The 27,279-nt window shown below is 43.8% G+C and overlaps 1 protein-coding gene across 7 annotated transcripts in view; it reads right to left on the bottom strand.

Moving 5' to 3' along the window:
- Positions 1–27,279, bottom strand: part of SASH1 (SAM and SH3 domain containing 1) — a 281,596-nt gene that overhangs the window by 189,827 nt on the left and 64,490 nt on the right. The window contains exon 1 of one of the 7 annotated variants that reach the window (XM_054558280.2): positions 19,353–19,992. The exons of 4 other annotated variants lie outside the window; for them this stretch is intronic. In XM_054558280.2, coding sequence (XP_054414255.2) covers positions 19,353–19,508 — 156 coding nt within the window. In that variant the 5' untranslated portion in view covers positions 19,509–19,992. Of the gene's footprint in view, positions 1–19,352; positions 19,993–27,279 lie in introns of those variants that run through there. 2 more of the 7 variants (XM_054558279.2, XM_024248220.3) reach the window with 2 other exon arrangements.

The following is a 27,279-nucleotide window of genomic DNA, read 5'->3' as shown; positions in this document are numbered from 1 at the left end:
GCACTACAACTTTCTCTCCACACCCTCTCTCCCAGCTCTGTCCTGGGTGGCAGTTGGGATAGGTAGCAGTTGAGATTCGAAGAGGAAAACAAAGAGGTATTATCTTCTTTGGGAAACTTTAATTCAATTCCACTACTTGTATGTATGTATGTATTTTTGAGGCAAGGTCTTGCTCTGTTTCCCGGGCTGGAGTGCAGTGGCGCGATCTCGGCTCACTGCAGCCTTGACCTCCTGGGCTAAGGTGATCCTCCTGCTTCATCCTTCCAAGTAGCTGGGACTACAGGCACACGCCACCGCACCTGACTAATTTTTTATTTTTTGTAGAGAATGGGTCTCACTATGTTACCCAGGCTCAATTCCACTATTTTAAAACAAAGATGGAAAGCATTCCTAAGCCTCCATTTCCTCATAACCACCACACCCTCACCCTCACCTCACTTTCAAAAAAAAAAAAAAGGCATATAATAGTAAAAACAGCAAGCAGGAAAGGGGAGAAAACCAGGGGCATTAGACTGAGGCCTTGTATGGGAGGCAAGATGGGGCACATTGCAACCTCTTCCTCACTGCTCAGTCCATGTCACTGCTTATCTCATAGAACCTAGTAAGAAATGCTGGACATTTGGCCAGGTGTGGTGGCACATGCCTGTAATCCCAGCTACTCGGGAGGCTGAGGCAGGAGAATCTCTTGAACCAGGGAGGCAGAGGTTGCAGTGAGCTGAGATGGCGCCGCTGCACTCCAGCCTGAGCAACAAAGCAAGACTCCATCTCAAAAAAAAAAAAAAAAAAGAGGCCAGGCACGGTGGCTCACGCCTGTAATCCCAGCAATTTGGGAGGCCGAGGCGGGCGGATCATGAGGTCAGGAGATCGAGACCATCCTGTCTAATACAGTGAAACCCCGTTCTATTAAAAATACAAAAAAGTAGCCGGGCGTGGTCACGGGCGCCTGTAGTCCCAGCTATTCAGGAGGCTGAGGCAGGAGAATGGCATGAATCCAGGAGGCGGAGGTTGCAGTGAGCCGAGATCGCTCCACTGCCCTCCATCCTGAGCGACAGAGTGAGACTCTGTCTCAAAAAAAAAAAAGAAAAGAAAAAAGAAATGCTAGACATTCATCAAGGAAACCATGCTTCCCTCTGTCTCTCTTGTTGCTCACTAAGTACCTTGGAGGAGGCACCTGTCTTCATCCACAGTGGTCCAACCCATACCTGATAAATGTTTCCTGAGCAGGTTTCTATGCTGCCATGGCCAGGGTCTTATTGAGGCTCTCTACTTATCTGTCTTCTCAATATTCTTTTTCTACTGGCCAAGGTGTAAGGCTGTGCAAGGTAGAAAACCTGGAAAAAGTTCTGCTGTCCTTTTTTTTCCTTTTTCTTTCTTTCTTTCTTTTTTTTTGAGACAGAGTTTCACTCTTGTTGCCCAGGCTGGAGTGCAATGGTGCGATCTCAGCTCACCGCAACCACTGCCCCCCGGGTTCAAGCGATTCTCCAGCCTCGGCCTCCCGAGTAGCTGGGACTACAGGCATGCACCACCACACCTGGCTAATTTTGTATTTTTAATAGAGACAGGGTTTCTCCATGTTGGTCAGGCTGCTCTCAAACTCCCGACCTCAGGTGATCCGCCCGCCTTGCCCTCCCAAAGTGCTGGGATTACAGGCATGAGCCACCACGTCTGGCCTTGCTGTCTTTATACTTTCCTCTTTCCCCCAACAGCTCAAAGCTGCTACCCTGTGGTAACAGAGAAGCCATCTGTATTAGTTTCCTAGGGGCTGCCATAACAAAGCACCAACAATTGGGTGGCTTAAAACTATAGAAATGTATTGTCTCCCAGTTCTAGAGGTTGGAGGTCCTCGCCACTTCCTAGCTGCTGGGGGCTGCCAGCGATCTTTGGCATTCCTTGGCCTGCAGGTGCATCACTGCAATTCTCTACCATCACATGCTGTTCTCCCTGGGTGTCCTTACTTCATCTTCCCTCTGTGCACATCTGTGTCTGTGTCCCAATAAGGACATCAATCATGTTGGACTAGGGCCCACCCTAATGACCTCAGCTTAACTTGGCTAAATCTGAAAAGAAGCCATTTCCAAACAAAGTCACACTCAGATACCAAGGATTAGGACTTCAAGGTATCCTTTTTTGTGAGAAAAAAATCAACCCACAACCACACCTCACATGGTCACTGTAACAATTAAACGAGTTAAGGTATGGAGAGAGCTTAGTATAGTGTTTAACACATAGTCCATGCTCCATAAATAACTGCAGCTAATATCAATATTATCCTTACTCATATTACTAGGTCATCCATTCTTTCTGCCCCACAGCATCTTTGTTAAAAAGGCTTTAAAGCCTGGGGGTGGTGGCTTATGCCTGTAATCCCAACACTGGGGGGCCAAGGTGGCAGATCACTTGCGGTCAGGAGTTTGAGACCAGCCTGGTCAACCAAAATGGTGAAACCCTGTCTCTACTAAAAATACAAAAATTAACTGGACGTGGTAGCACACGCCTGTAATCCCAGCTATTCAGGAGATTGAGGCGAGAGAATCGCTTGAACCCAGGAGGTGGAGGTTGCAGTGAGCCAAGATCATGCCACTGCACTCCAGCCAGAGCAACAGAGCAAGACTCCATCTCGAAAAAAAAAAAAAAAAAAAGGCTTTAAAAGCAAGTCCTGTGGCAGCCACGTTTCAAAGAATATTCCAGCTATCACACAAAAATACAACCTCCAATCCAACTCCTTGGGAAAAAAATCAATTACAATGATTGACTAGATTAAAAAAAAAAAAAAGAAGGATGTCCCTTGTTCTGTCCACTGAGCTCTGAGGCATCAAGGAAGCATGGAATGCAGAGCTATGTAGGAATCAGTAAAGGAAGTCCTCCAAAGAAGCAGGTGACAACAAAATTTCTAGTTCCTTTGGTTTGTAAAGAAAGAAAGAAAATAAAAATTCAGTTCTGCCTTGCACACTCTCCCCACAGTACCAAAAGGAATAGAGACAAACCTTGGTGATATTGTGGGGTTAGTTCCAGACCACTCCCAAAAGGCAAATATCACAATAAAGCCAGTCACATACGTTTTTTGGTTTCCCAGTATATGTAAGAGTTATGTTTACACTATACTGTAGTCTATTAAGTGTCTAATAACACTATGTCTAATATATATATATACACACACACACACACATACACACACACAGACCTTAATTTTAAAATATTGCTAAAAAATGCTAACAATTGGCCAAGTGCAGTGGTTCATGCCTATAATCCCAGCACTTTGGGAGGCCAAGGCAGATGGCTTACATGAGCTCAGGAGGTCGAAACCAGCCTGGTCAACATGGCAAAACCTCTCTAGTAAAAATACAAAAATTAGCCAGGTGTGGTGGCACATGCCTGTAATCCCAGCCACTCAGGAGGCTGAGGCAGGAGAATCGCTTGAAACCTGGGAGGTGGAGGTTGCAGTGAGCTGAGATCATGCCACTGTACTCCAGCCTGGGTGACAGAGTGAGACTCTGTCTCAAAAAAAAAAAAAAAAAAAAAAAGGCTAACAATTATCTGAGCCCTCAGCAAGTTGGAATCTTTTTGCTGGTGGAGGGGGTTGCCTCAATGTTGATGGCTGTTGACTGATCATGGCAGTGGCTGCTGAAGGCTGGGGTGGCTGTGGTAGTTTTAAAAAATAAGACAGGCTGGGAGCCGTGGCTCATGCCTGTAATCCCAGCATTTTGGAAGGCCGAGGCGGGCAGATCACTTGTAGTCAGGAGTTCAAGACCAGCCTGACCAACATGGTGAAACCCTGTCTCTACTAAAAATACAAAAATTATCTGGGTGTGGTGGCGGGAGCCTGTAATCCCAGCTACTTGGGAGACTGAGGCAGGAGATTCACTTGAATCTGGGAGGCAAAGGTTGCAGTGAGCTGAGATTGCACCACTGCACTCCAGCCTTGGCGACAAAGTGAGACTCCATCTCAGAAAAATAAAATAAAATAAAGACAATAAAGAAATCTGCTGCATCAGCGGACTCTGCCTTTCACGAAAGATTTCTCCTTAGCATACCATACTGTGTGATAGCACTTTACCCACAGCAGACTGTCTTTCAAAATTGGAATGAATCCTCTTCAAACCCTGATGCTGCTTTATCAACTAAGTTTATGGAATATCCAAAATCCTTTGTCATTTTAATAATGTTCACAGCATCTTCACCAGGAGTAGTTTCCAGCTCAAGAAACCACTTTCTTTACTCATTCATAAGAAGCAACTCCACATCTCTTCAGGTTTAATCATGAGATTGCAGCAATTCAGCCTCAAAATGTGACACAGGGACTCAAAATGAGTGCATGGTACTGGAAAAATGGCACCAAAAATCTTGCTCAACACAGGGTTGCCACAAACCTTTAATTTGTTTAAAAAAAAAAAAAATAGGCCAGGCATGATGGCTCATGCCTGTAATCCCAGCTACTCCGGAGGCTGAGGCAGGAGAATCACTTGAGCCCGGGAGGCGGAGGTTGTGGTGAGCTGAGATGGCGCAGCTGCACTCCGGCTTGGACGACAGAGCGAGACATCGTCTCAAGAAAAACAAAAACAGAAACAAGCCATAACTGCAAAGTGCATAAAATGAAGTATGCCTATATATACATACTTGTATATTTTTTTTATTTTTAAATAAAAATTCCAAGGACCATAGATGTTTAAACATGGCATTAGGGCCAGGCGCGGTAGCTCACGCCTGTAATCCCTGCACTTTGAGAGGCCGAGGCGGGGGGATCACAAGGTCAGGAGATCAAGACCATCCTGGCTAACACGGTGAAACCCCGTCTCTACTAAAAATACAAAAAATTAGCCGGGCGTGGTGACAGGCGCCTGTAGTCCCAGCTACTCGGGAGGCTGAGGCAGGAGAATGGCGTGAACCCGGAGGCAGAGCTTGCAGTGAGCCAAGATCGCGCCACTGCACTCCAGCCTGGGCGACAGAGCAAGACTCCATCTCAAAAAAAAACATGGCATTAGAAAACAGGAAAACAAAGAACCAACCAAGCATCTAAGGAGGGGTGACTTAAATTTAAAGCAAAACAACAAAGGTAATTACCTCTAGTTTTAAAAGATATTTAAGAGTCTGGCCATATCCCTAGTCATACAACAGTGACTATCTGTCACAACCAAGGCACTGGTACAATATCAGTGTGCTTCTCTCTGCCTTCATGAAACTTGTTTTGAAACAGACCCTCCTGGGACCCCAGAAGGTAGTGTGTCACTATTCCCTCCCCTCATTCGTTTTGCTAAGTCGTTTTTCTGCCAGAAGCCAAAGTCAGCCAGCAATTGTTGAATTATGGGTATTGAATAAAATCTGGGTGTGTTTAAAAGGAAACCAGGAACCCTAGATTATTTACACGACCAAAGGATGCCAACAACAGGAAGTTTCTAGTAGCTCTGAGGGCATAAAACCAATCAGCATATGTGCACAGCAAAAGAAATAATCAGCAGAGTAAACAGACAACCCACAGAGTGGGAGAAAATTTTCGCAAACTAGGCACCCAACAAAGAACTAATATCCAGAATCTACAAGGAACTCAAACAAATCAGCAAGAAAAACAAATAATCCCATCAAAAAATGGGCTAAGAACATGAATAGACAATTCTCAAAAGAAGATACACAAACGGCCAACAAACAAAGGAAAAAAATGCTCAACATCACTATCAGGGAAATACAAATCAAAACCCCAATGTAATACTACCTTACTCCTGCAAGAATGGCCATAATCAAAAAATAATAGATGTGGGTATGGATGTGGTGAAAAGAGAAAACACTTTTACACTGCTGGTGGGAATGTAAACTAGTACAACCACTATGGAGATTCCTTAAACAACTAAAAGAAGGCCAGGCATGGTGGCTCACACTGTAATCCTAGCACTTTGGGAGGCCAAGGCGGGAGGATCACCTGAGGTCAAGAGCTCGAGACCAGCCTGGCCTGTCTCTACTAAAAATACATAACTTAGCTGGGTGTGGTGGCAGGTGCCTGTAATCCCAGCTACTTGGGAGGTTGAGGCAGGAGAATCACTTGAACCCGGGAGGCAGAGTTTGAGATGAGCCAAGACAAGAGTAAAACTCAGTCTCAAAAAAAAAAGAACTAAAAGTAGATCTACCATTTGATGCCGCAATTCCACTCCTGGGTATCTACCCAGAGGAAAAGAAGTCATTATATGAAAAAGACACTTGCACAGGCATCCTCATGGGCTGTGTATGGTGGCTATGCCTGTAATCCCAGCACTTTAGGAAGCTGAGGCAGGCGGATCACTTAAGATCAGGAGTTCGAGACCAGCCTGGCCAACACGGTGAAACTCTGTCTCCACTAAAAATACAAAAATTAGCTGGGTATGGTGGTGTGTGCCTGTAATCCCAGCTACCCAGGAGGCTGAGGCAGGAGGATCACTGGAACCTGGAAGGCAGAGGCTGCAGTGAGCAGAGATCACACCACTGCACTCCAGCCTGGGGGATAGAGTAAGACTCCATCTCAAAAAAGAAAAGAAAAGAAAAAAAAAAAAAAACAGAATGATACAATGGACTTTGGGGACTTGGGGGGAAGCGTGGAAGAGAGGGTGAGGTATAAAAGACTGCACGCTGAATGCTGTGTACACTACTCAAGTGATGGCTTGACCAAAATCTCAGAAATTACCACTAAAGAACTTATTCATGTAACCAAATACTACCTGACCTGTTCCCCAAAAACTATTGAAATTTTTTTAACCTGTATTCGAAAATAAAATAAAATAAAACCAATCAGCATATGTAAAAATACATATGAAGTGCAAGAAATCATACCAATGTAAATATGATCATTCTAATCTCTAGAGCAGCACTTCTTAGATTAAGAGATGTGACCTGGTAACCTTCTCTTGAGGTTTAAGGAATGTGTTCATTCTGTTCATCTCCTCTCCTGGTCTCTATGGAAGCTCTTCCACTATAGAAAGCATCCTGCTTTCTAAAGACCCAGACTCAGAATATGCAGCCACTCAGGGGCATGACAAACCAAAGAGTTCTTGATACAAAATATTAATGTGGGGTAACTAGCTGACATTTTCTTCTGTTGAAAAAGGAGCCAGTTCTTTGATAATGCTAAAGTTACATCATGAAGATTTTATAATATCTTCTACATATCATTTAGGAATCATTTGACGCCTATTTAATGCTCATGATGAAGTCTCAGTTTCACAATCCTCTAATCAAGGCAAACTGCTACTACACATCAATGTTATGACACTCTTCCAGTAAATCACCACCTGGGCGTCACATGTTAGGTGAGTTACATCAACATGTTGCAGAAGACAGTGATGACCATACCCCAGTAGACTATGTCTTAATGCCATACATTCTGAGAAGGTTTTTTTCAAAAACTGTAATTCACAATAAAATGAGCCTTAAAAATGAAATGTTTTACCTTTTCAGAATAAATGTTTATGGTCTTCACAGACTTTCCCAAAGATTTCAAATTCCTGTAGGGTCTCTTTAGATTCAAAACTAAATTATCCCAAAATAACAATCTATGTAAGTGGCAAGTTTGGCCAGGCGCGGTGGCTCACGCCTGTAATCCCAGCACTTTGGGAGGCAGAGGTGGGTGGATCACCTGAGGTCAGGAGTTCGAGACCAGCCTGGCCAACATGGTGAAACCCCATCTTTACTAAAAATACAAAAATCAGACGGGGGTAGTGGCATATGCCCCTAATCCCAGCTACTTGGGAGGCTGAAGCAGGAGAATTGCTTGAACGCGGGAGGCGGAGGTTGCAGTGAGCCGAGATTGCGCCACTGCACTCCAGTCTGGGTGACAGAGCAAGACTCCATCTCAGGGGAAAATAAAATAAAATATAATAAGTGGCAGGTTTATTCATTACAGGCTTATAGTTCTTCCTCAAACCACAATGAGTCCCACTTTCTGCCATATTCACACTGAAATGTGTGGTCAAGTTTTTCATAAGTCTGGTGGGGCCATCGTTATATGATGGCTTTTATAAATTCTTGACTGGAAACCTAAGACTCTTAATTAAAGCTCAAAGATGCAGAATGAGTGATTTGCAGAGAATAGCTCACAAAAAATAGCTGCTAACTGAATGAAACCCTGGGAAAACAGTCTACAAAACAAAAATAATAAAACAAAAAAATCAGGATTATAAAAACCGATTTAGTACATTCATGAATCCATCACTCAAAAAATGAAATCATAAGTGAAGTGAATGCTTTTAATATTTTACATGTTTCTAAATAAGTAAACTATTCAAAAGCTCTCATATTATTGTGCCACTTAGATACACAAAAAAACTAAAAATAGCAATGTGGGTACCATTTAGACAGAAAATATATTTTTATTACAAGCATTTTCTTGTTTTCAGAAAATCTTGGCTATTCAAAAGCATTCATATTTTCTCTCTTTTTTTCTTTCTTTTTTGTTCTATTTTGTTTTGTTTTGACACAATGTCTTGCTCCATCACCCAGGCTGGAGTGCAATGGTGCCATCACAGCTCACTGCAGCCTCAACCTCATGGGCTCAAGGGATTCTCCTGACTCAGCCTCCCAAGTACCTGGGACTACAGGTCCATGCCTGGTTAATCTTTTAAATTTTTTTTGTAGAGGTGTGGCTCTCCATCTTGTTCAGGCCAGTCTTGAACTCCTGGCCTCAAGCAATTCTCCTGCCTTGGCCTCCCAAAGCACTGGGATTACAGGAGTGAACCACTGTACCCAGCCTTTTTCTCTTGTGAGTATAGGAAATATTTTAAACACATATTTCTCAATATGTAATCTGAAGGTTAATACCTTGAAGCAATTTATGTACTTATTTTTAAGCTACATATTAAAAAGGGCATATTACCTCAATCAAATCAATAGTTAAGATCAATTGGCCAGGTGCGGTGGCTCACGCCTGTAATCCCAGCACTTTGGGAGGCCAAGGCGGGTGGATCACCTGAGGTCAGGAGTTCAAGACCAGCCTGGCCAACATGGCAAAACCCCATCTCTACTAAAAATACAAAAATTAGCCAGGTGTGGTGGTGCATGCCTGTAATCCCAGCTACTCGGGAGGCTGACGCAGGAGAATCATTTGAACCTGGGAGGCAGAGGTTGCAATGAGCCGAGATTGCGCCACTGCACTCCAGCCTGGGAGACAGCAAGACTCTGTCAAAAAAAAAAACAATTAATCTTAAATTGAACATGTAGAATCAGAACATCATCCCTTCATTTAAAAATGAAAAATTAGTAATGCAGTGGTTCACACTTGTAATCCCATCACTTTAGGAAGTTAAGTTGGGAAGACTGCTTGAGGCCAAGAGTTCAAGACCAGCCTGTGCAACAAAAAGTGACCCCCCCCAATGTTAGAAAAAATAAGAAAAATATAATAAGCTGAGCGTGGTAATGCGTGCCTATAGTCTCAGCTACTGGGAGGCTGAGGCAGGTGAATCCCTTGAACACAGGGAGGCGAGGCAGCAGTGAGTCTTGATTACACCACTGCACTCCAGCCTGCGTGACACAGGGAGACCCTGCCTCTGAAAAACAAAAAATTAAAAATTAAAAAGATTAAAATAAAGATATATTAATTCATATTCTAAATAAAGAGATTCAACTATTGTTAATAGTTAATAATAACTCACTTTTTTTTTTCTTTTGAGACAAAGACTCGCTCTGTCGCCCAGGCTGGCGTACAGTGGCCCTATCTCAGCTCACTGCAACCTCCACCCCCCAGGTTCAAGCAATTCTCCCTGCCTCAGCCTCCCAAGTAGCTGGGATTACAAGTGCCCACTACCACGCCTGGCTAATTTTTGTATTTTTAGTAGAGACGGGGTTTCGCCATGTTGGCCAGGCCGGTCTTGAACTCCTGACAGGTGATCCACCTGCCTCGGCCTCCCAAAGTGCTGGAATTACAGGCGTGAGCCACCGCACCCAGCCAATAACTCACATTTATGAATTGCTCATCCTATGTCATGCACAGTTCTCTTTATTTATTTATTTATTTATTTATTTATTTATTTATGAGAAGGAGTCTCACTCTGTCTCCCAGGCTGGAGTATGGTGGTGCGATCTTGGCTCACTGCAACCTCCACCTCCTGGGTTCAAGCAATTCTCCTGCCTCAGCCTCTTAAGTAGCTGGGATTACAGGCGCCTGCCACTATGCCTGGCTAATTTTTGTATTTTTGGTAAAGATGGGGTTTCACTATGTTGGCCAGGGTGGTCTCGAACTCCTGACTTCAGGTGATCCACCGCCTTGGCCTCCCAAAATGCTGGGATTACAGGCGTGAGCCACCAAGCCTGGCCTTTGTTCTCATTATTTAAATAATCCTCATGAGAACCCAATGGTGTTGGTGACTGTCAACCTCATTTTACAGATAAGGAAACTGAGGTAAAGAATAATTAAATAACTCACCCAGGTCACATGTCCGGTAAGCGTTAAAGCCACAATTTGAACTCAAACAACCTAAAATAGTTCCTTTGCTCTTAACTACTTTACTATTCTACCTATCAGTTTTCTAAGAGGTGTTCAATTAACTTTTGTTTGTTTGTTTCTAAATGTTTTAACTCACAGATTAAGGTTGTTACTCTTCTCTTTCAAAACTTTTTTTTTCTAAAGACTGGGCATTTCCAAACAAGGAATGCTACAAAGTTGTTAATGGTTTATTTTACAAAGGAGTTTTTAAAAATCCTATGAGAACAGACAAAGACGAACTCGTATAGCAAAGATACATATTTTTGAACTAGAATATTCCTTTCCTCTACAAATAATTTAATGTTGAAACACTGTATTTTTAAAGCACACACACACACACAAACACATAAACATGTTTTAGCTCTAGGTTAAAAACAATTGTTGGCTGACAGCAAGACCAATACAAAATTACCATTAAGTCAACAAAGTCAAGGGTGCTTAGGATACATTTTAAAGGAAACTAGGTCCTACTAGATTAAGGGCAGTTCAAAAAAAAAAGCGGTGGGGGGGAGGGGGGTAACTAGGGCCCAGGGCATATCCCAAGATTTTTTTATTCTGCTCCTCAATGGCTCTTTACTTAAAAATCATGTGATTCTTATAATGCTTTTATTTTCTTTCTTACTACCTCATGCTAGGAGAAAGAAGGAAGCCACAAACAGGCAGTGATGGGTGGACACATGGAAACATCCTCACTCACCACTTGCTGCAAAACGAAACTAGCAAATAGTGAATGAAACATCAAAATCAACCATGAATGGAACTTGCATCAGACACCCAAGGAGAACTGCAACGTATCTCTGTGAACACAGAGAACCTTAGTCTGAAGAGGAAACATAAATACAAATATATTTCCGTTTTCACCAATCATCTTGAAAAACAAACATAAATACAAATATATTTCCATTTTCACCAATCATCTTGAAAGCCATAGAAGAGCCTTTCAGAAAAGAAAAAACTACTATTGCAGAAAGGAAATACTAGCCCTTTCTCAAGCGTTTGTCTTCTGAGTCTCAGAGTTACCATAATGCCTGGATACCCAGTCTCCAGGATGGAGATGTTTGTATTACATGACTTGACATGGCAGGAAAGATACAAGATAGGTTATCTCTATGAAGCATCTCTCCTCATAAAGAATTAATGCTGCCCAGTGAAACACTTCAGAGAACAAAAGGAGGAACATTCGACATCTGGCTAGGAGCAAAGCTAATGAGGAACAGACCTACCATTTTCAGGTCTTCTTACAAAAGTGAATTAATAAATAGATGAGCATATCATTTGAAAAATGACAATTTATGTAGTCACAAAAATACATTTTATCTCAAAATTAGTCTGAAAGTTTAGTTAATTCTTGTAGTCTCAGTCTGTACTCACAGGTATTAAATGGTATCACTGATAATGAGAGTCAGTCTCTATCCATTTAGATTCACTCTTTTGAGACCAATTTCATTTTTACTAATGACAAGAATCTGTGTCAACCACGGGTAGGCACATCATCTATTACAGTGGGATTATGACAGTCAAGTCTTAGACAGGAAACAATCAGGTAGAACCACAGCACTCTTAAAAAGGATACATGAGATAAACAATAGTTTTTCCTCTTACATCCTTTGTAAAATTGAGCTACGGATTTGCAAATGAATCAATTTGCATTGAACTACGTATTTCCCACTATTTCACTGTACTCTACAATTAGCTTTTAAAAGAATGATTTAAAGATCTTTCAGTGGTGTGCATATTGTTATAAATAATAATTCCCCCTTTTAAGGAACCACATTCTATCAGTATAGAGAGACAGGTATATAAATATTTGTACATACATACATGGACAGATACTTTTTTCTTTTTTCTTTAATAAGAATTACAGATGAGGTCTCACTATGTTACCCAGGCTGGTCTAACTCCTGGCCTCAAGCAATCCTCCAGCCTTGGCCTCCCAAAGCGGTGGGATTACAGGTGTGAGGCGCTGTGCCTGGCCGCCTTTCCTTTAGAAAGAAAGAAAATCAGCCGGGCGCAGTGGCTCACACCTGTAATCCCAACACTTTGGGAGGCCGAGGTGAGTGGATCACGAGGTCAGGAGATCGAGACCATCCTGACTAACACGATGAAACTCCGTCACTACTAAAAATACAAAAAATTAGCCGGGCGTGGTGGCAGGCGCCTGTAGTCCCAGCTGCGCGGGAGGCTGAGGCAGGAGAATGGCGTGAACCCGGGTGAACTCATTCTAATTGCAGTGAGTCGAGATCATGCCACTGCACTCCAGCCTGGGCGACAGAGTGAGACTCTGTCTCAAAAAAAAAAAAAAGAAAGAAAGAAAATCACAAGGCATACGACATCTCTAAAATGTCTTGCATTAACTCAGCCCAATCTTGAGCATAAAAGAATTATCAAAAGAAAGTTACCATGGAGCAGTCTTGATTACTTTAGAGACTGTACAAAGTGTTGGGCCTCAGGAAGCCAGAGGACAGGTAATGACGTGATGCATAAACATCTGGTTGGGGCTCTCACTATCCCTGCCTGGGTCACTAAAGTTGTCTCCTTCCCTCCAACCTCATTGCCACCCCATCGCCTACAAAAGTTACTTTTCCGGCCGGGCGGGCGTGGTGGCTCACACCTATAATCCCAGCACTTTGGGAGGCCAAGGCTGGCAGATCACCTTAGGTCAGGAGTTCAAGACCAGCCTGGACAACATGGTGAAAACCCATCTCTACTAAAAACACAAAAATTAGCTGGGCGTGGTGGTGGATGCCTGTAATCCCAGCCACTTGGGAGGCTGAGGCAGGAGAATCGCTTGAACCTGGAAGATGGAGGTTGCAGTGAGCCGAGATCGCGCCACTGTAACTCCAGCCTGGGCAACAGAGTTTGACTCACTCAAAAAAAAAAAAAAAAGAAAAGAAAGAAAGAAAGAAACAAGTTACTTTTCCTAAACACCGAAGCAATTAGGTCCCATGCCCGATGGCCTCTTTCACCGGTGCCCACAAACCTTATCCAGCCACATCAGCACCCAGATCTGGGAGATCTGTGCCCTTCCACCTTTGTCCCTCTTTGCTCTGCGGGGAAGGGCCCACCTTGCACCTTCCTTTTTATCCCTCTCACTAAAAAAGACGTCTCTGGGAACTCCTACTTATCCCTCAGGGCCCAAATCCAAAGGTATATCTGGTAGGGGCCGCCCAGACGCTCCTGGGTTGCTGATCCTGAGTGAAGGGATCCTACCGCCTTCGGGGCGCTCTGCCCACCGCCCTATGAGGTTGGGTATATACTCAGCGACTAAGGCTGAGGCTTTTGCAGCAAAACTAACCCTTTGTAGAAGTCAAGGGCAAGTATCGCTAATAGCTCAATAGCTTAAACAAACAAAAATTAGCAGTCAATAAACGTCTGAATAAGATGTGTGAAAGAATGAACTATATACAGTTGCAAATGGAAGTCAGTTTCAGGGAAATACGTGATCAAACTCTCAGCTTCCCCATCTACAATCTGCATGACTTAGGACACAGACGTTTACATCTGAACTGTAAAATGTAAAATGAGGACAAGAATACTCACTGACCACATCTCCTACGAGGATCAAGTAAGGAAATGTATGCGCAAGATCCAGCACAGCCCCAGGACTCTCCACAGGAGCACTGCCTCCCACTGCGTCCCCATAGAGCTGCATGCAAAGGACCTCAGTAAGAAGCCAGGTGGCAGAGGGAAGGGTTGTATGGCTCAGCAAAAGAAAGACAAGGTAGAGAACAGCAAATAAAGGCAGAAAGGCAGGAGAAGGGAATCATGGAAGAAGGTCACTTAAGCTTAAGGGGTTTCCTTTAGCAGGAAAAGATTTGGCAACCCCAACCAAAATTATCAAAGTCGGCCAGGCGCAGTGGCTCATGCCTGTAATCCCAGCACTTTGGGAGACCGAGGTGGGTGGATCACCTATGACCAGGGATTCGAGACCAGCCTAAACCCTGTCTCTACTAAAAATACAAAAATTAGCCAGGTGGCGGACACCTGTAATCCCAGCTACTTGGGAGGCTGAGGCAGGAGAATCGCTTTAACTTGGGAGGCAGAGGTTGCAGTGACCGGAGATTGCATCACTGCACTCCAGCCTGGGAGACAGAGTGAGATTCCTTCTCAAAAATAAATAAATAAATAAATAAATAAAATTATGAAAGCCATTGACTTAGTCTTTGGCAAAGAAGTGAACATCCAGACGCCTGAGTTCTGCCTCCTCTCTGTTACCTTGAGCAAGTCTTTTACACCCGGAAGCCCTCCCAACACTCCTCTCTAAATGAGAGTTGAGGGTGCATTTCCAAGGGCGCTTCAGTCCCTACCACTACATAACCCTGCAACTTCTCCACGTAGAAAGGCCACAAGGCCTTCTTCAGTGGGCTAAAAGGAACATCATAAAATTAAGATAAAGTCAGAATATTTGAAATGGGCTTGACTCTCAAATTCCAAGAGGTAAAATTAATTAAGTCATTAGCTGATAGGCACAACTCAAGACACCTCCCAAGAGAACATGTAGTTAACTGCTTTCAAAGGAGTTAGCATTTTAAAAGCCCCCTCAGGATCTCACTAACATCTCCCCTCCTCCACACTTGGCCTAAAACAACAAAGGAAAAGAGGGAGACATTTTGTTCGTTTGTATTAGGGGTTTTCTTGTTAATTTTTTAGGAATGGAGTAAATAGTAAGATAGGATGACTATAACAGTTCTGTGGACTGATGCCTGCCTTTCCGTAGCTTGCACAGGAATTAGAGTAGGGGAAGGTTCGGAGTATCTCTATACAATGGATATTTTTTAAGCATGCTGGGAAATGGGTGTAAATTGTAGAAACAGAGCAAAAATAGAGGAAATTTCAGGTTTGGGGGAGGTGCATCTTGCAGGATCCTGAAAACAATAGGCACTTACTAATCCCCTTCCCAGTTAACAAGTAGATTTAAAGGCTGGGTTTCGCCTTAGAAGTCCTCAAATCCTGTAGGCAGAAGCTGAAGAACCATCACAATTTACCAAATGGATAAATCAGTCCTGCAAAAAGGATCTACCACACCTAACTGTATCAACAACCTTAGCAATTCCCGCTCTTAAAAACAACTTCCCTCCCCTACCTAAAAAAAGGAATGCTGTGTCTGCCAACTATGGAGTAAAGAAAAAAGGGTAAAAATTCCACAGGATTCTAACTCAGTTCTGCACTTCTCAACAGAAGTCTACACATGTCATAGGGAGAGGTGACATGCTTTGAAACCCCTGGCCTACCACATGTCGTATTGTTAGTGAACAGAATGGCACATTTCACAAGAACGCCAAGGTTTAATAATAGCTCAGGGCTTACAAACATGTTGCCATTTACCATTAGTTTCCAGTGGAAGCACCGGGATTTTAATTTGCATGATGAAACTGCCCAAAATGTAGTTTCAGCCAGAGCAGAATTTATTCACATCTTTATAAATGTACCCCATTATATTATAGCAGGCACATGTGTCTTGACAGAACAATGTTTTGATGTGACTCCTGCATTTAAGAAATACATACTTTTTTTCCCCTTTTTCTTTCAACAAAGCCATGTTCTCAGCACCCAGTTAAGTCAGGAGTACTGGAGATAGAAAAATGAGTAAGACACTGACCCTGCCCTCCAGGCACTCACAATCTAGTAATTTTTTTTTTTTTTTTGCAAGCTTGTTTTCTCTTAATTCTATATCCATTTATATATTCACTTATTAGCATTTATTTATTCTAGCACTGCTCAAACATTTTCATGCTGTAAATTATACTATTATTTCTTTTCTAAATGAGCACTTTGTTAACAATTATCTGAAAGCAACTATTTGGTGCTTAACTGTGCATGGACTGAATTAATCTAAATGCAAAATGTGTCCTAATGAACTCAAACAACCATCCTGTATTTACTGAGATCCATGACTCTGGGGCAATACTTTCACTGGGTTATAACCAACAAAATCCCCTGGGGGACAACTGCTCAATAGTGCTCATTCACCTAAAAATGTTTTCACTTACTAAGCTGTGAGTTTTGTCATTTCAAATTTCCACACACAGTATTGATAAGCTGGTGGTTTGATTTCCACAATTAGAATAATCTGAAAAAGTAAAGTAGAACTGTGTCTGAAATCTGTTAAGGATAATGTTCAGATGTGTAATTTCCCGACTACCTCCACTCTCCTCTTCAAGTTCAGTATGGAAAAAGAATCTTGTAAGTCACATTTTACCTAAAACAGACAGGATTTCTAAATGTACTGAATTACATTTCTACTGAATTCATCTGTGAGTTAACTATGGAGCGTCATGACATCAGGATCCCTACTGGTGGGGCCAGCGACCGGGGACAAGTCTAACATATCACTAACATGGTATGTGCCATTGGCCAAGTCACTTCACCTGTCTAGATTGATAGATGATTGCAAAATCTCATATTTTAAATAAAAAAGGAAGGAAATGGTGTCTCTTGTTTCAGTGAGAATAAAGTCAACTGTTAATTTTGTGTCTTGATGTGTTTCCCCGAAGACTCAGTTTGTATAAACACTTGGATGACAGCTTTCCCTCCCTTTTAGCCTGGTGTCTCCCTGCAAGGCATCTACAAAGGAGCAGTAAGCCATGTCTTCCTCTGAATTTTACTAAGGAACAATCTCCATGCCTGTTTACCCCAGATAAACAAGGGGAAAACATGAGCAAACACAACCTGTCTGGGACAGGCTTTACGTTCTTCCCAGCCTGATACTGAATGATTAGCTGAAGTACATATTTTCTTTGCTCCTGCATCTGCCCTTTCAATAGCAGGTTTGAGCTTCTGAAGCCCCACCCCATCTTTTAACTCAGCCAAAGAACACTCGACTACAACTGACCCAACAGTGCTGGAATCTGCCACGGAAGGGAAAGCAAATCTGCAGAAAATGCCACTGGCCAACCCTCTTCCCCAAAAGAACCCTCAGCCCAAGTTTCATTTCAGCAGGCCCCCAACCCTCCCCGCCCCCAGCCCAACGCCCTAGAGTAAGGGATACAATGGGATATTATCAAACCAATTTCCTCAGTGACTGAAAACTTAGAACTGGATCTAGACAAGAAATAACAGGATAACTTAAAAACAGTCTATCGGCCAGGCGCGGTGGCTCACGCCTGTAATCCCAGCACTTTGGGAGGCCGAGGTGGGCGGATCACAAGGTCAGGAGTTCGAGACCAGCCTGACTAACATGGTGAAACCCCGTCTTTACTAAAAATACAAAAATCAGCCGGGTGTGGTGTCGCGCGCCTGTAATCCCAGCTACTCAGGAGGCTGAGGCAGGAAAATTGCTTGAACCCAGGAGGCGGAGGTTGCAGTGAGCTGAGCTCGTGCCACTGCATCCCAGCCTGGGCGACGGAGCAAGACTTCGTCTCAAAAAAAAAAAAAAAAAGAAAAAGAAAAAGTTTATCACAACTTTAAAATGTCCATTAGGTTTTCTGGAACTTCAGTGAAGGATCATATTCATCTGTGTACTTCAGAAAATGCAAAAACAAAACCTTTGAAATCTAAAATATATATTAGATTTAGGTATATTATATACATGTGCTATATATAGTATGTAAATGTACATTGTATGCATATTTATATATATTTTTCAATACTGGAGAGTGACAAGAGCGGATAGAAATCTTCAACCAACGCTCGCTGGTTCTCTGTATAGTAAGAATCATAAATACCAATGGTCACCTGAAAATGGAGTAACTGGGCTTTTAGGATGTCTAGAAGGAAGAGACAGGAGACTGTTTGCAGGAAACAAACAAATAAAACCTGAAAGACAGCTACACTTACTGAGCCTCTACTATATGCTAGACAGTCTGCTGAGCACTTCATACACACGTCAACCCAGCTAAATCTCAGAAACCCCAAGAAGCAAGTCTTCTTTTCTTCAATTTTCAGGTGATGAAACTGAGGATCAGAGAGGTTGAATGACTTGGCCAAGATCATGTAAACAGTAAATTGGAGAGCTGGCATTTGACCTAGTATAACTTACTTTGAAGCCCAAGAGTCTAATCACTGTGCTAAACACTGTACATGGTTTATCATTCCCAAAGAAGAACTTCTTTCACTCCATCTCCTCCCATTCAAAAAATATAAGATCTCAAAGCAAATCTAGAGCCTTTTCTGATAATCTGAACATCTGGCCATTCCAAGTCTTTAAACTAAAGTTGTCTTTTATGTATGGATTAAGATGTCTGACTGTAATAACCCTTGCCCATCCGATTCCAGTCTACCTGCCTAACTACAGCTCCACCAAAGCAAATCTATTACTTCCCCAAGGTATTCAATCCTGAGCAGGTTAAAACTTCATCCTCCATACAGAAGAACTGCTTCCCAGAAACTATGCCAAATCCAGGGGCGCTTTTAGTCACTGGACATTTCAAAATACATGACAGCACAGATTTAGCAAAATAAGTCCTATTGTTTTAGCCCCAAACATATAAAACAAATATCCTGTAACTCCACAAATTGAAAAACTGCAAAAAAAGGTAGGCGAACATTTTGGCAGTTCTGAGTAAGGAAATGTTTGTTTTCCCTGTTGTGGTCACACAACAAATGGTGAAGAGATAAACATCAGTAACATCAGCCTTTTCCCTAATCCAGCATCAACCAAATATTTATTTACATCTACTTTTTGAAGGCCTCTTTCTCGCCTTTTCCACAACAACATCTCAGCAGGTGTCCCAGATTAAACTGTTGAATATCATACCCGATTGTTTAAAAAACACCTTTTGACGGCACCTGCGGCTGGTTATTTTTTAATTAGGGTTTGAAATCCTATACTGTGTGTATTTAGCCCCCTAAGAACCAGAGCCAGAGAAGGACGCCTCTGCGGAGTGGGTTGCCCAGTGGGTGGGCGAGAAGGGAGCCCCCGGTTTCAGAGGGGCTGCTGCGAACTGTACTTCCTGCACCGCCCCCTCCCCAGGTAACTCACCAGGATACCCATCACGTCGGTCCAGAGTCGGGAGAACGCCTCGGATGTGCCAGCACCCGGCTCGGGCTCCGGTTCCGGCTCCGGCGCGGGCTCGGGCTCGGGCTCGGGCTCGGCCTCCGGCTCGGGCCCCGGGCCAGCTGCTCCCGCGTCCTCCATGGCCGTGTCCCGCGCGCGGGCCGTGCGTCCCAGTCCCCACGGCGCCCTCGCCCCGCACCCGCGCGCAGCCTGCCCGGATGCCGGGTCCCCGCCCGCGGCGTCACCGAGCCGCGCCCCCGCGCTGCATGCCCCGGCGGCCCCGGCCACCCCGCGGGGGCCCTTCGCAGGCGCCCGCACCTCGGGTCTAGGTGGCCACGGGCTGCGCGACTGACAACTCCAGAAACTTTCCCACCCCGCTCGGCGCAGCAACAGGGTAGCAAGAGGCAAAGTCCGCACCACTGAGTTGTATGGCGGGGAATTCGCTCGGCCCAGAAGCAATTAAACCCACTGCAAAGGCCTTTCTTCCTGTGACGGGAACCAACTAACTAAGGCACGAGACTCGTTCCTTCTAGCAAGTCTTGGCAGGACCCGGCAGGGGTGGCCGCGGCGCCTCTAGATCTTGGAGGGAGCTCCCGGGGACCCCTCTCTTCAAAATGAGCTCTTCCAGCTCCACATGACTCTCTCCCCTCGAGGCTAAAGAAAGCGTTTAGCAACAAAAGGTGCTCTGATGTCAGGCTCTTTGCATGGAAATGAGCCTCGGACAGGAGAACAAATCGCCTGTTGAAAGAGCAGCCGCGCCGCAGTCTCCGGCCCGCACAAGTTTCCAATCACGCTATTCACGGAAACGCTTTTGGTCACGGAAACCCGAGAAAGTTAATCTTTAAGCGACTCCCGCCCAAAGGCTTCACAAGTAGTCCGTGTCGCTACAATGCATACCTCGCCCCTCGTGAAGTCAAGCGACCCAAGGAATTACAATCCTGCCTCTGCCAGCCAAGACTTCTCTGCAAAACGAGTGTGAAAGCTTGGGCACGAGCCATTGTTTGGATGATTTTTTAGGAGTGGGGGCATTTTGGCTCCTGAATGCCCACAATGCCATGCATTGCTAGGGCTTTCGGCTAATTAAGGGAAATGCGCTTTGGGTTTTAATTATTCCTTTACATTAGGGACACAGGGAAGGGCTATTTTCGAAACTAAATTCAAATGATTGTGTAGCCAGTCAGCCTACACACACTTGGGGCCTTGTGTGTGTTTTTCCAAGAGGAAGCTCCAGGACGGATTCATTTTATAAGGGAACTAGCCCTGGAGAGGTGATTTTCCCTTTTGTGATTCTATTTTTCAAAACCACTCAGAGTTTTCCTAGGAAGGTGACAATGCACGTCACATTCGATTTGGTGATTGATCACTTTTGAAACAGTTAAGAAACCACATGGAGTTTGCTCCTCTGTTAGGGCCTTGTGGTTTAAAAGGAAAAAAAAAAAAAAAAAAAGTGAGATGCTCCAGGGAGAGAGCCCTGCTTGTTTTGATGCCTCTCCTGTTTCTTGTTGATTGTGGGGGTTTTTTTTGTTTGTTGTTTTGTTTTGTTTTGTTTTCCTTCTGAGTCCACTTGAAAGGGGATAAGAGCATGTCCTTGAATTCCCCTTGCTCAAGCATTAAGTGATGTGAGCACCAATCAATGCAATGGGTGAATAGTCCTTACAGGAAAGTTCAAAATGTAAAAACATTTTCAAAAGTAACTAAATTTACACACACAATCCCTGATAATTTTTGTGTGTTTTTGGCGGGTGCGGGGCTGCCGCCTGTAATCTCAGCACTTTGGGAGGCTGAAGCGGGCGAATCACTTGAGGCCAGGATTTTGAGACCAGCCTGGTCAACACAGCAAAACCCTGTCTCTACCAAAAATACAAAAAAAAAAAAAAAAAAAAAAAAAACATAGCAAGAGTGTTGGAGCATGCCTGTAATCCCAGCCACTCAGGAGGCTGAGGCACAAGAATAGCTTGAACCCAGGAGGCGAAGGTTACAGTGAGGTCCTGCCACTGCACTCCAGCCTGGGTGACAGAGGAAGACTCTCTGTTTCCAAAAAAAAAAAAAGAAAAAAAAAGTGTGCTTAAAAAATTTTTTTAGAGACAAGGTCCTGCTCTCTCACCCAGGCAGTGCAGTGGTGCAATCATAGTTCACTGCGGCCTTGAACTCCTGGGCTCAAGCAATCCTCCTGCCTCAACCACCTGAGTAGCAGGGACTACAGGCACACTGCTGCACCAGACTAATTTTTTAAATGTTTTATAGAGACAGGATCTCTTGCTGTTGCCCAAGGTGGTCTCAAACTCCTGGACTCAAGGGATCCTCCCTCCTTGGTCTCCTCAAGTGCTGGGATTATAGGCACGAGCCACTGCGCACAGTCCCTGATGATGTTTGTGAAAGGAAACCAAAAGAATTATTAAATTTCTCCTTAATAACATTGAGGCATTGTGTTGAAGTAGAAAGAGCACTGAACTATGAGTCAATATAGCCAGGTCTTGTGCTCTCCTAGGCTGATGCCGGAGTTAGGCCAGATGGGTTTTCAAAGCTCCCTCATGCTCTGTGATACTTTGAATAAAAATAAATTCAGTTAAGGCTGATGAGGTTTTTTTAAATTGTCATTTCTATAAAGAGCTAAATATAAGTAAATGATAGGAAAAGATAAATAGCCTTTACAGTTGACTGTATTGGTATATTTAAGAATTTGAATTTATTCACCACATGATACTTTTTTTTTTTTTTTTTTTTTGAGACAGAGTCTTGCTCTGTCACCCTGTCGCCCAGGCTGGAGTGCAGTGGCATGATCTTGGTTCACTGCAACCTCTGCCTCCCAGATTCAAGTGATTCTCCTGCCTCAGCCTCCTGAGTAGCTGGGATTACAGGCACGCACCACCACGCCTGGCTAATTTTTGTATTTTTAGTAGAGACGGGGTTTCACCATATTGGTCAGGCTGGTCTTGAACTCCCGACCTCATGATCCACCCGCCTCGGCCTCCCAAAGTGCTGGGATTACAAGCATGAGCCACCGTGCCTGGCCTGGTACTTTCTTAAATTTAAGAAGATGCAGAGGACTGTGCTGCTTCCAAGGGGCAGACAGTTCTCTGCATAAACACTTTCCAGCAAATAACTCAGCAAGGAGCCAGGCAAGCCAGGCAGTGGGGGCTGGGGTTAGGATGAAGCCTGACTCTCCAGCACCAATCCAGAATCATTTTCTTCTTGACTCATCAGATGACCTGGGGCAAAGCATTTGACCTGGTGCTAGTTTAGGCAAGGCCATACTAATTGCCACCTGCTTCTTCACAGGTTATAGTATGTTTCAGGGTCATCTAAAGGCACGTACAGTTTAGTGACAACACATACCCGCATCAGTGTAATTAAACTGGCCGGGCATGGTGGCTCATGCCTGTAATCTCAGCACTTTGGGAGACCGAGGTGGGCACATCACTTTAGGCCAGGAGTTCGAGACCAGCCTGGCCAACATCACAAAACCCCGTCTCTACTAAAAATACAAAACTTAGCCAGGCATGGTGGCACACACCTGTAGTCCCAGCTACTTGGGAGGCTGAGGCAGGAAAATCGCTTAAACCTGGGAAGTGGAGGTTGCAGTGAGCCGAGATTGTGCCACTGCACTCAGCCTGGATGACAGAGCGAGACTCCATCTCAAAAAATACATCTATATAGATATTTATATAGATATCTATATTTATAATTATATCTCTCTATATATATACACACATATAATTAAACCTTAGCCAGCATTTTGGCACTTATAGAAATCAACCTATTCTAGATATTTAAGCTGTTTTTCCTGGTGCTTCTTAATCAATGGATAGGGAAATGAGAGAATGTTTTGGGAGAAATGTTGATGCCTATACATAGAATGTGAAATTTGAGGCCAGGCATGGTTGCTCATTCCTGTAATCCCAGCACTTTGGGAGGCCGAGGCAGAAGGATCATCTGAGGTCAGCAGTTTGAGACCATCCTGGCCAACATGGTGAAACCTCGTCTCTACTAAAAATACAGAAATTAGCTGGGCATGGCAGCATGTGGCCTGTAGTCCCAGCTACTTTCTACTTATCAATTTCCACGTGTTAACTCAACATGATCGATTACCACTCCCAAGATTGATGACTCTTTTCTCTTTTAGTTAATGTCACTTGTCACTCCTTTCTTCTAAAATTTCCTTCAGGGGCTTTTTATCTCTCTCTCTCTTTTTTTTTTTTTTTTTTTTTTAAGACAGAGTCTCGCTCTGTTACCCAGGCTGGAGTGCAGTGGCCTGATTTCGGCTCACTGCAATCTCCGCCTCCCGGGTTCAAGCAATTCTCCTGCCTCAGCCTCCCAAGTAGCTGGGACTACAGCACCTGCCACCACGCCCGGCTAATTTTTGGATATTTAGTAGAAATGGGGTTTCACCATGTTGGCCAGGCTGGCCTCAAACTCCTGACCTCAGGTGATCCACTTGCCTCGGCCTCCCAAAGTGCTGGGATTACAGACTTGAGCCAAGGCTCCTGGCCCTTCAGGGGCTTTTTAACAAAGTTGTCCTTTCCTTCTAAAGAAATCACCATCATCATCATCATCACAACTTCAGAGTCATATAGGGTATCATTTACCAAGAACATTTTATATTAGAATTCTACCTCATGGAAATGGAAAAGGGCCTGGAAAAAGATCTAGGTCAAATCCTTCATGTTACAGATGAGGAAGTGGGCTCCAGAGAACTTGAATGATGAGTCCAAGTGAACAGAGCTACATGGGGCAGAATCAAAGTAAGAACAAACTGATTTATATTATCATCTTTTTTTTTTTTTTGAGAGGGAGTCTCACTCTGTTGCCCAGGATGTAGTGTAGTGGCATGATCTTGGCTCACTGCAACCTCTGTCTCCCGGGTTCAAGTGATTCTCGTGCCTCAGTCTCCCCAGTAGCTAGGATTACAGGCGTGTGCCACCACACCAGGCTAATTTTTGTATTTTTAGTAGAGACGGGATTTCACCATGTTGGCCAGGCTGGTCTTGAACTCCTGACCCCAAGTGATCAGCCCACCTTGGCCTCCCAAAGTGGTGGGATTACAGGCGTGAGCCACTGCATTAGACCCAAACTGATTATTTTAAAAGTCTTCTCATCTGTGTCATTCTCCATTTGATTCCCACAAAGTTCTTCAAGGCAGGGAAGTGTAGATACTCCATTGAAGATGGGTATACCGGAATCCTACTCCCCTTTTTCTCTTACCATCAGGAATCTCATCCAACTCATTGAAATCGTCCTGCTGTGGGTGAGTGAATTCCAAGGAAAGTGACGTAGAAGATTTTTCTAGACTTCTAGTAGAGACCCAAAAGTTGATTACAGAATCAATTCTGTGGCTCATAATAAACATTTATTGTCACAAATGAGTGAAAACTATCACCATAATGCATTCATTGAGAATATTGATAATGTAGCAATCTCTGCTATTTATTGGAAATTAGTCTCCATCATATTGTTGCACAGATAACTGTACAACACATATATACATATACACATGTATATACAGATAAATGTTTATACTGGCTTGCTTTGTAAAAACTTGTTCTTAGGGCCAGGCACAGTGGCTCACGTCTGTAATCCCGGCACTTTGAGAGGCCCAGGCAGGCGGATCACCTGAGGTCAGGAGTTCAAGACCAGTCTGGCCAACATGGTGAAACCTCGTCTCTATAAAAAATACAAAAATCAGGGGCCAGGCATGGTGGTTCACGCCTGTAATACCAGCACTTTGGGAGGCCAAGGTGGGTGGATCACGAGGTCAGGAGATCGAGACCATCCTGGCTAACACAGTGAAACCCCGTCTCTACTAAAAATACAAAAAAATTTGCCAGGCGTGGTGGCGGGCGCCTGTAGTCCCAGCTATTCCGGAGGCTGAGGCAGGAGAATGGCATGAACCTGGGAGGCGGAGCTTGTAGTGAGCCGAGATTGCGCCATTGCACTGCAGCCTGGGTGACAGAGCGAGACTCCATCTCAAAAAAAAAAAAAAAAAATTAGCTGTTTGTAGTGGTGGGCACCTGTGGTCCCAGCTACGGGAGGCTGAGGCAGGAGGATCACTTGAGCCCGAGAGGCGGAGGTTGCAGTGAGCCGAGATTGCGCCATGCACTGTAGCCTGGCAAGAGAGCGAGACTCTGTCCCGAACAAAACAGAACAAAACAAAACAAAACAAAAACTTGTTCTTAACTGTGGGCCAGAATTACAAAAGTTTAAAAGCCATTAGTCTACAAGTTGTGGGGTATTTAGAGTATAGGTACAGCCTATTTAGGTCATTATGTCAACATACGAAATGTAATTAGTTTACTGCTGGGCAGGGTTAATGTAAGGTAAAATAGAGATCAGGCCTGAAGAATCCCTGCGAAGACAAAACCACTTAGGCCTCATAAGTGAACTCAACCTTTCTTGATTTGCAAACCTAAGGACAACTTAACTTGAGCTAACTCTTACAAATGCCTGTATTAAAGAAAAACAGAACTTAAGCTCAACCAATCAGAAGTAGCCAACAAACTTTCATAACTAGGAACTTTCATAGGAGATCAATCAAATAAGGCAATTGTGTAATTATATCCAATCAAATGTTTTCTTTGCTTTACTTCTGTTTCTGTCCTATAAAAGCCTCCCCATAGATTCCCTTGGTGGAGTTCCTGAACCACTTCTGGTTTAGAGCTGTCAAGTCCATGAAATGTTGTTTGCTCAAATAAACTCTATTAAAATGTTTATTGTGCTTCCATTTACCTCTTTAGCAGCAGTAAAGATATAGTTTCAGGGCCAGGCATGGTGGCTCACACCTGTAATCCCAGCACTTTGGGAGGCCGAGGCAGGCGTATCACCTGAGGTCAGGAGTTTGAGACCAGCCTGGCCAACATGGTAAAACCCCATTTCTACTAAAAATACAAAAAAATTTAATGGGCGTGGTGGCAGGCACCTGTAATCTCAGCTACTTGGGAGGCTGAGGCAGGAGAATCTCTTGAACCAGGGAGGTAGAGCTCGCAGTGAGCCGAGATGGCGCCACTGCACTCCAGCCTGGGCGAGACTCCGTATCAAAAAAAAAAAGATACAGTTTCATAATAGAAAGCACAAATGTAATGAAGTCAAGACAAAGCTAGGTTTTCCATTTTTACTCAAGTTTCTGTAAGACATTGGGTGAGTTATTTATCTTATCTGTGAAATGGGAAAATTCCACCTATTTGATACAGTTGTGAAGTTATCTGTGATAACACAGGCACCTTGATAAATTATAATTCATCATTATAACCTTTCTCTTTTTACCCTCTTTTTGTTTTTCCTTCCCCTACCACTCATCCAATGAGGCTGTATCTATAAATAGGAAGTTTCCTTGTTCATACCTACGTCTCTGTAATCATGAAGAGGAGTCAACTCTAGCTCTGGAATGCCATTGCTGAGTAATGGAGCTGGGAGTTTACCTCGGGTGGGGCGGGGTGATTAGGATGCTTCAGTTTTCATAGTAAAGGTAGTAATAGCAGCAATAACCATCGCTGTCATCATTTATGGAAAACCTACTCTCTGCCAGGCATTGAGCTGAGGTTCAGATGTATTTCAGTGAAACTTTAACATTCCACAAATGGAATTTATGATTTCCCACCATGATCCAACCCTCCCTCCCTGCTCCTTTCTTGCTTCAGTTTTCGGATATATTCATTCATTTATTCAAACTACCAACTTCATCCTTCCTTTCCCTCACCATCACTGTGATCTAAACCACAGATAAGCCCTGCTGATTTGAATTCTTTTTTTTTTTTTTTTTTTTTTGAGACAGAGTCTCACCCTGTTGCCCAGGCTGGAGTGCAATGGCGCGATCTTGGCTCACTGCAACCTCCACCTCCCGGGTTCAAGCAGTTCCCCCTGCCTCAGCCTCCTGAGTAGCAGGAATTACAGGTGACCGCTACCATGCCCGGCTAATTTT

Source organism: Pongo abelii, chromosome 5 (assembly GCF_028885655.2).
Source record: "Pongo abelii isolate AG06213 chromosome 5, NHGRI_mPonAbe1-v2.0_pri, whole genome shotgun sequence".
Classification (NCBI taxonomy): Eukaryota; Metazoa; Chordata; class Mammalia; order Primates; family Hominidae; genus Pongo; species Pongo abelii.
The sequence above is the reverse complement of the archived record's forward strand: the minus strand, read 5'-3'. Positions and strand labels throughout refer to the sequence as shown.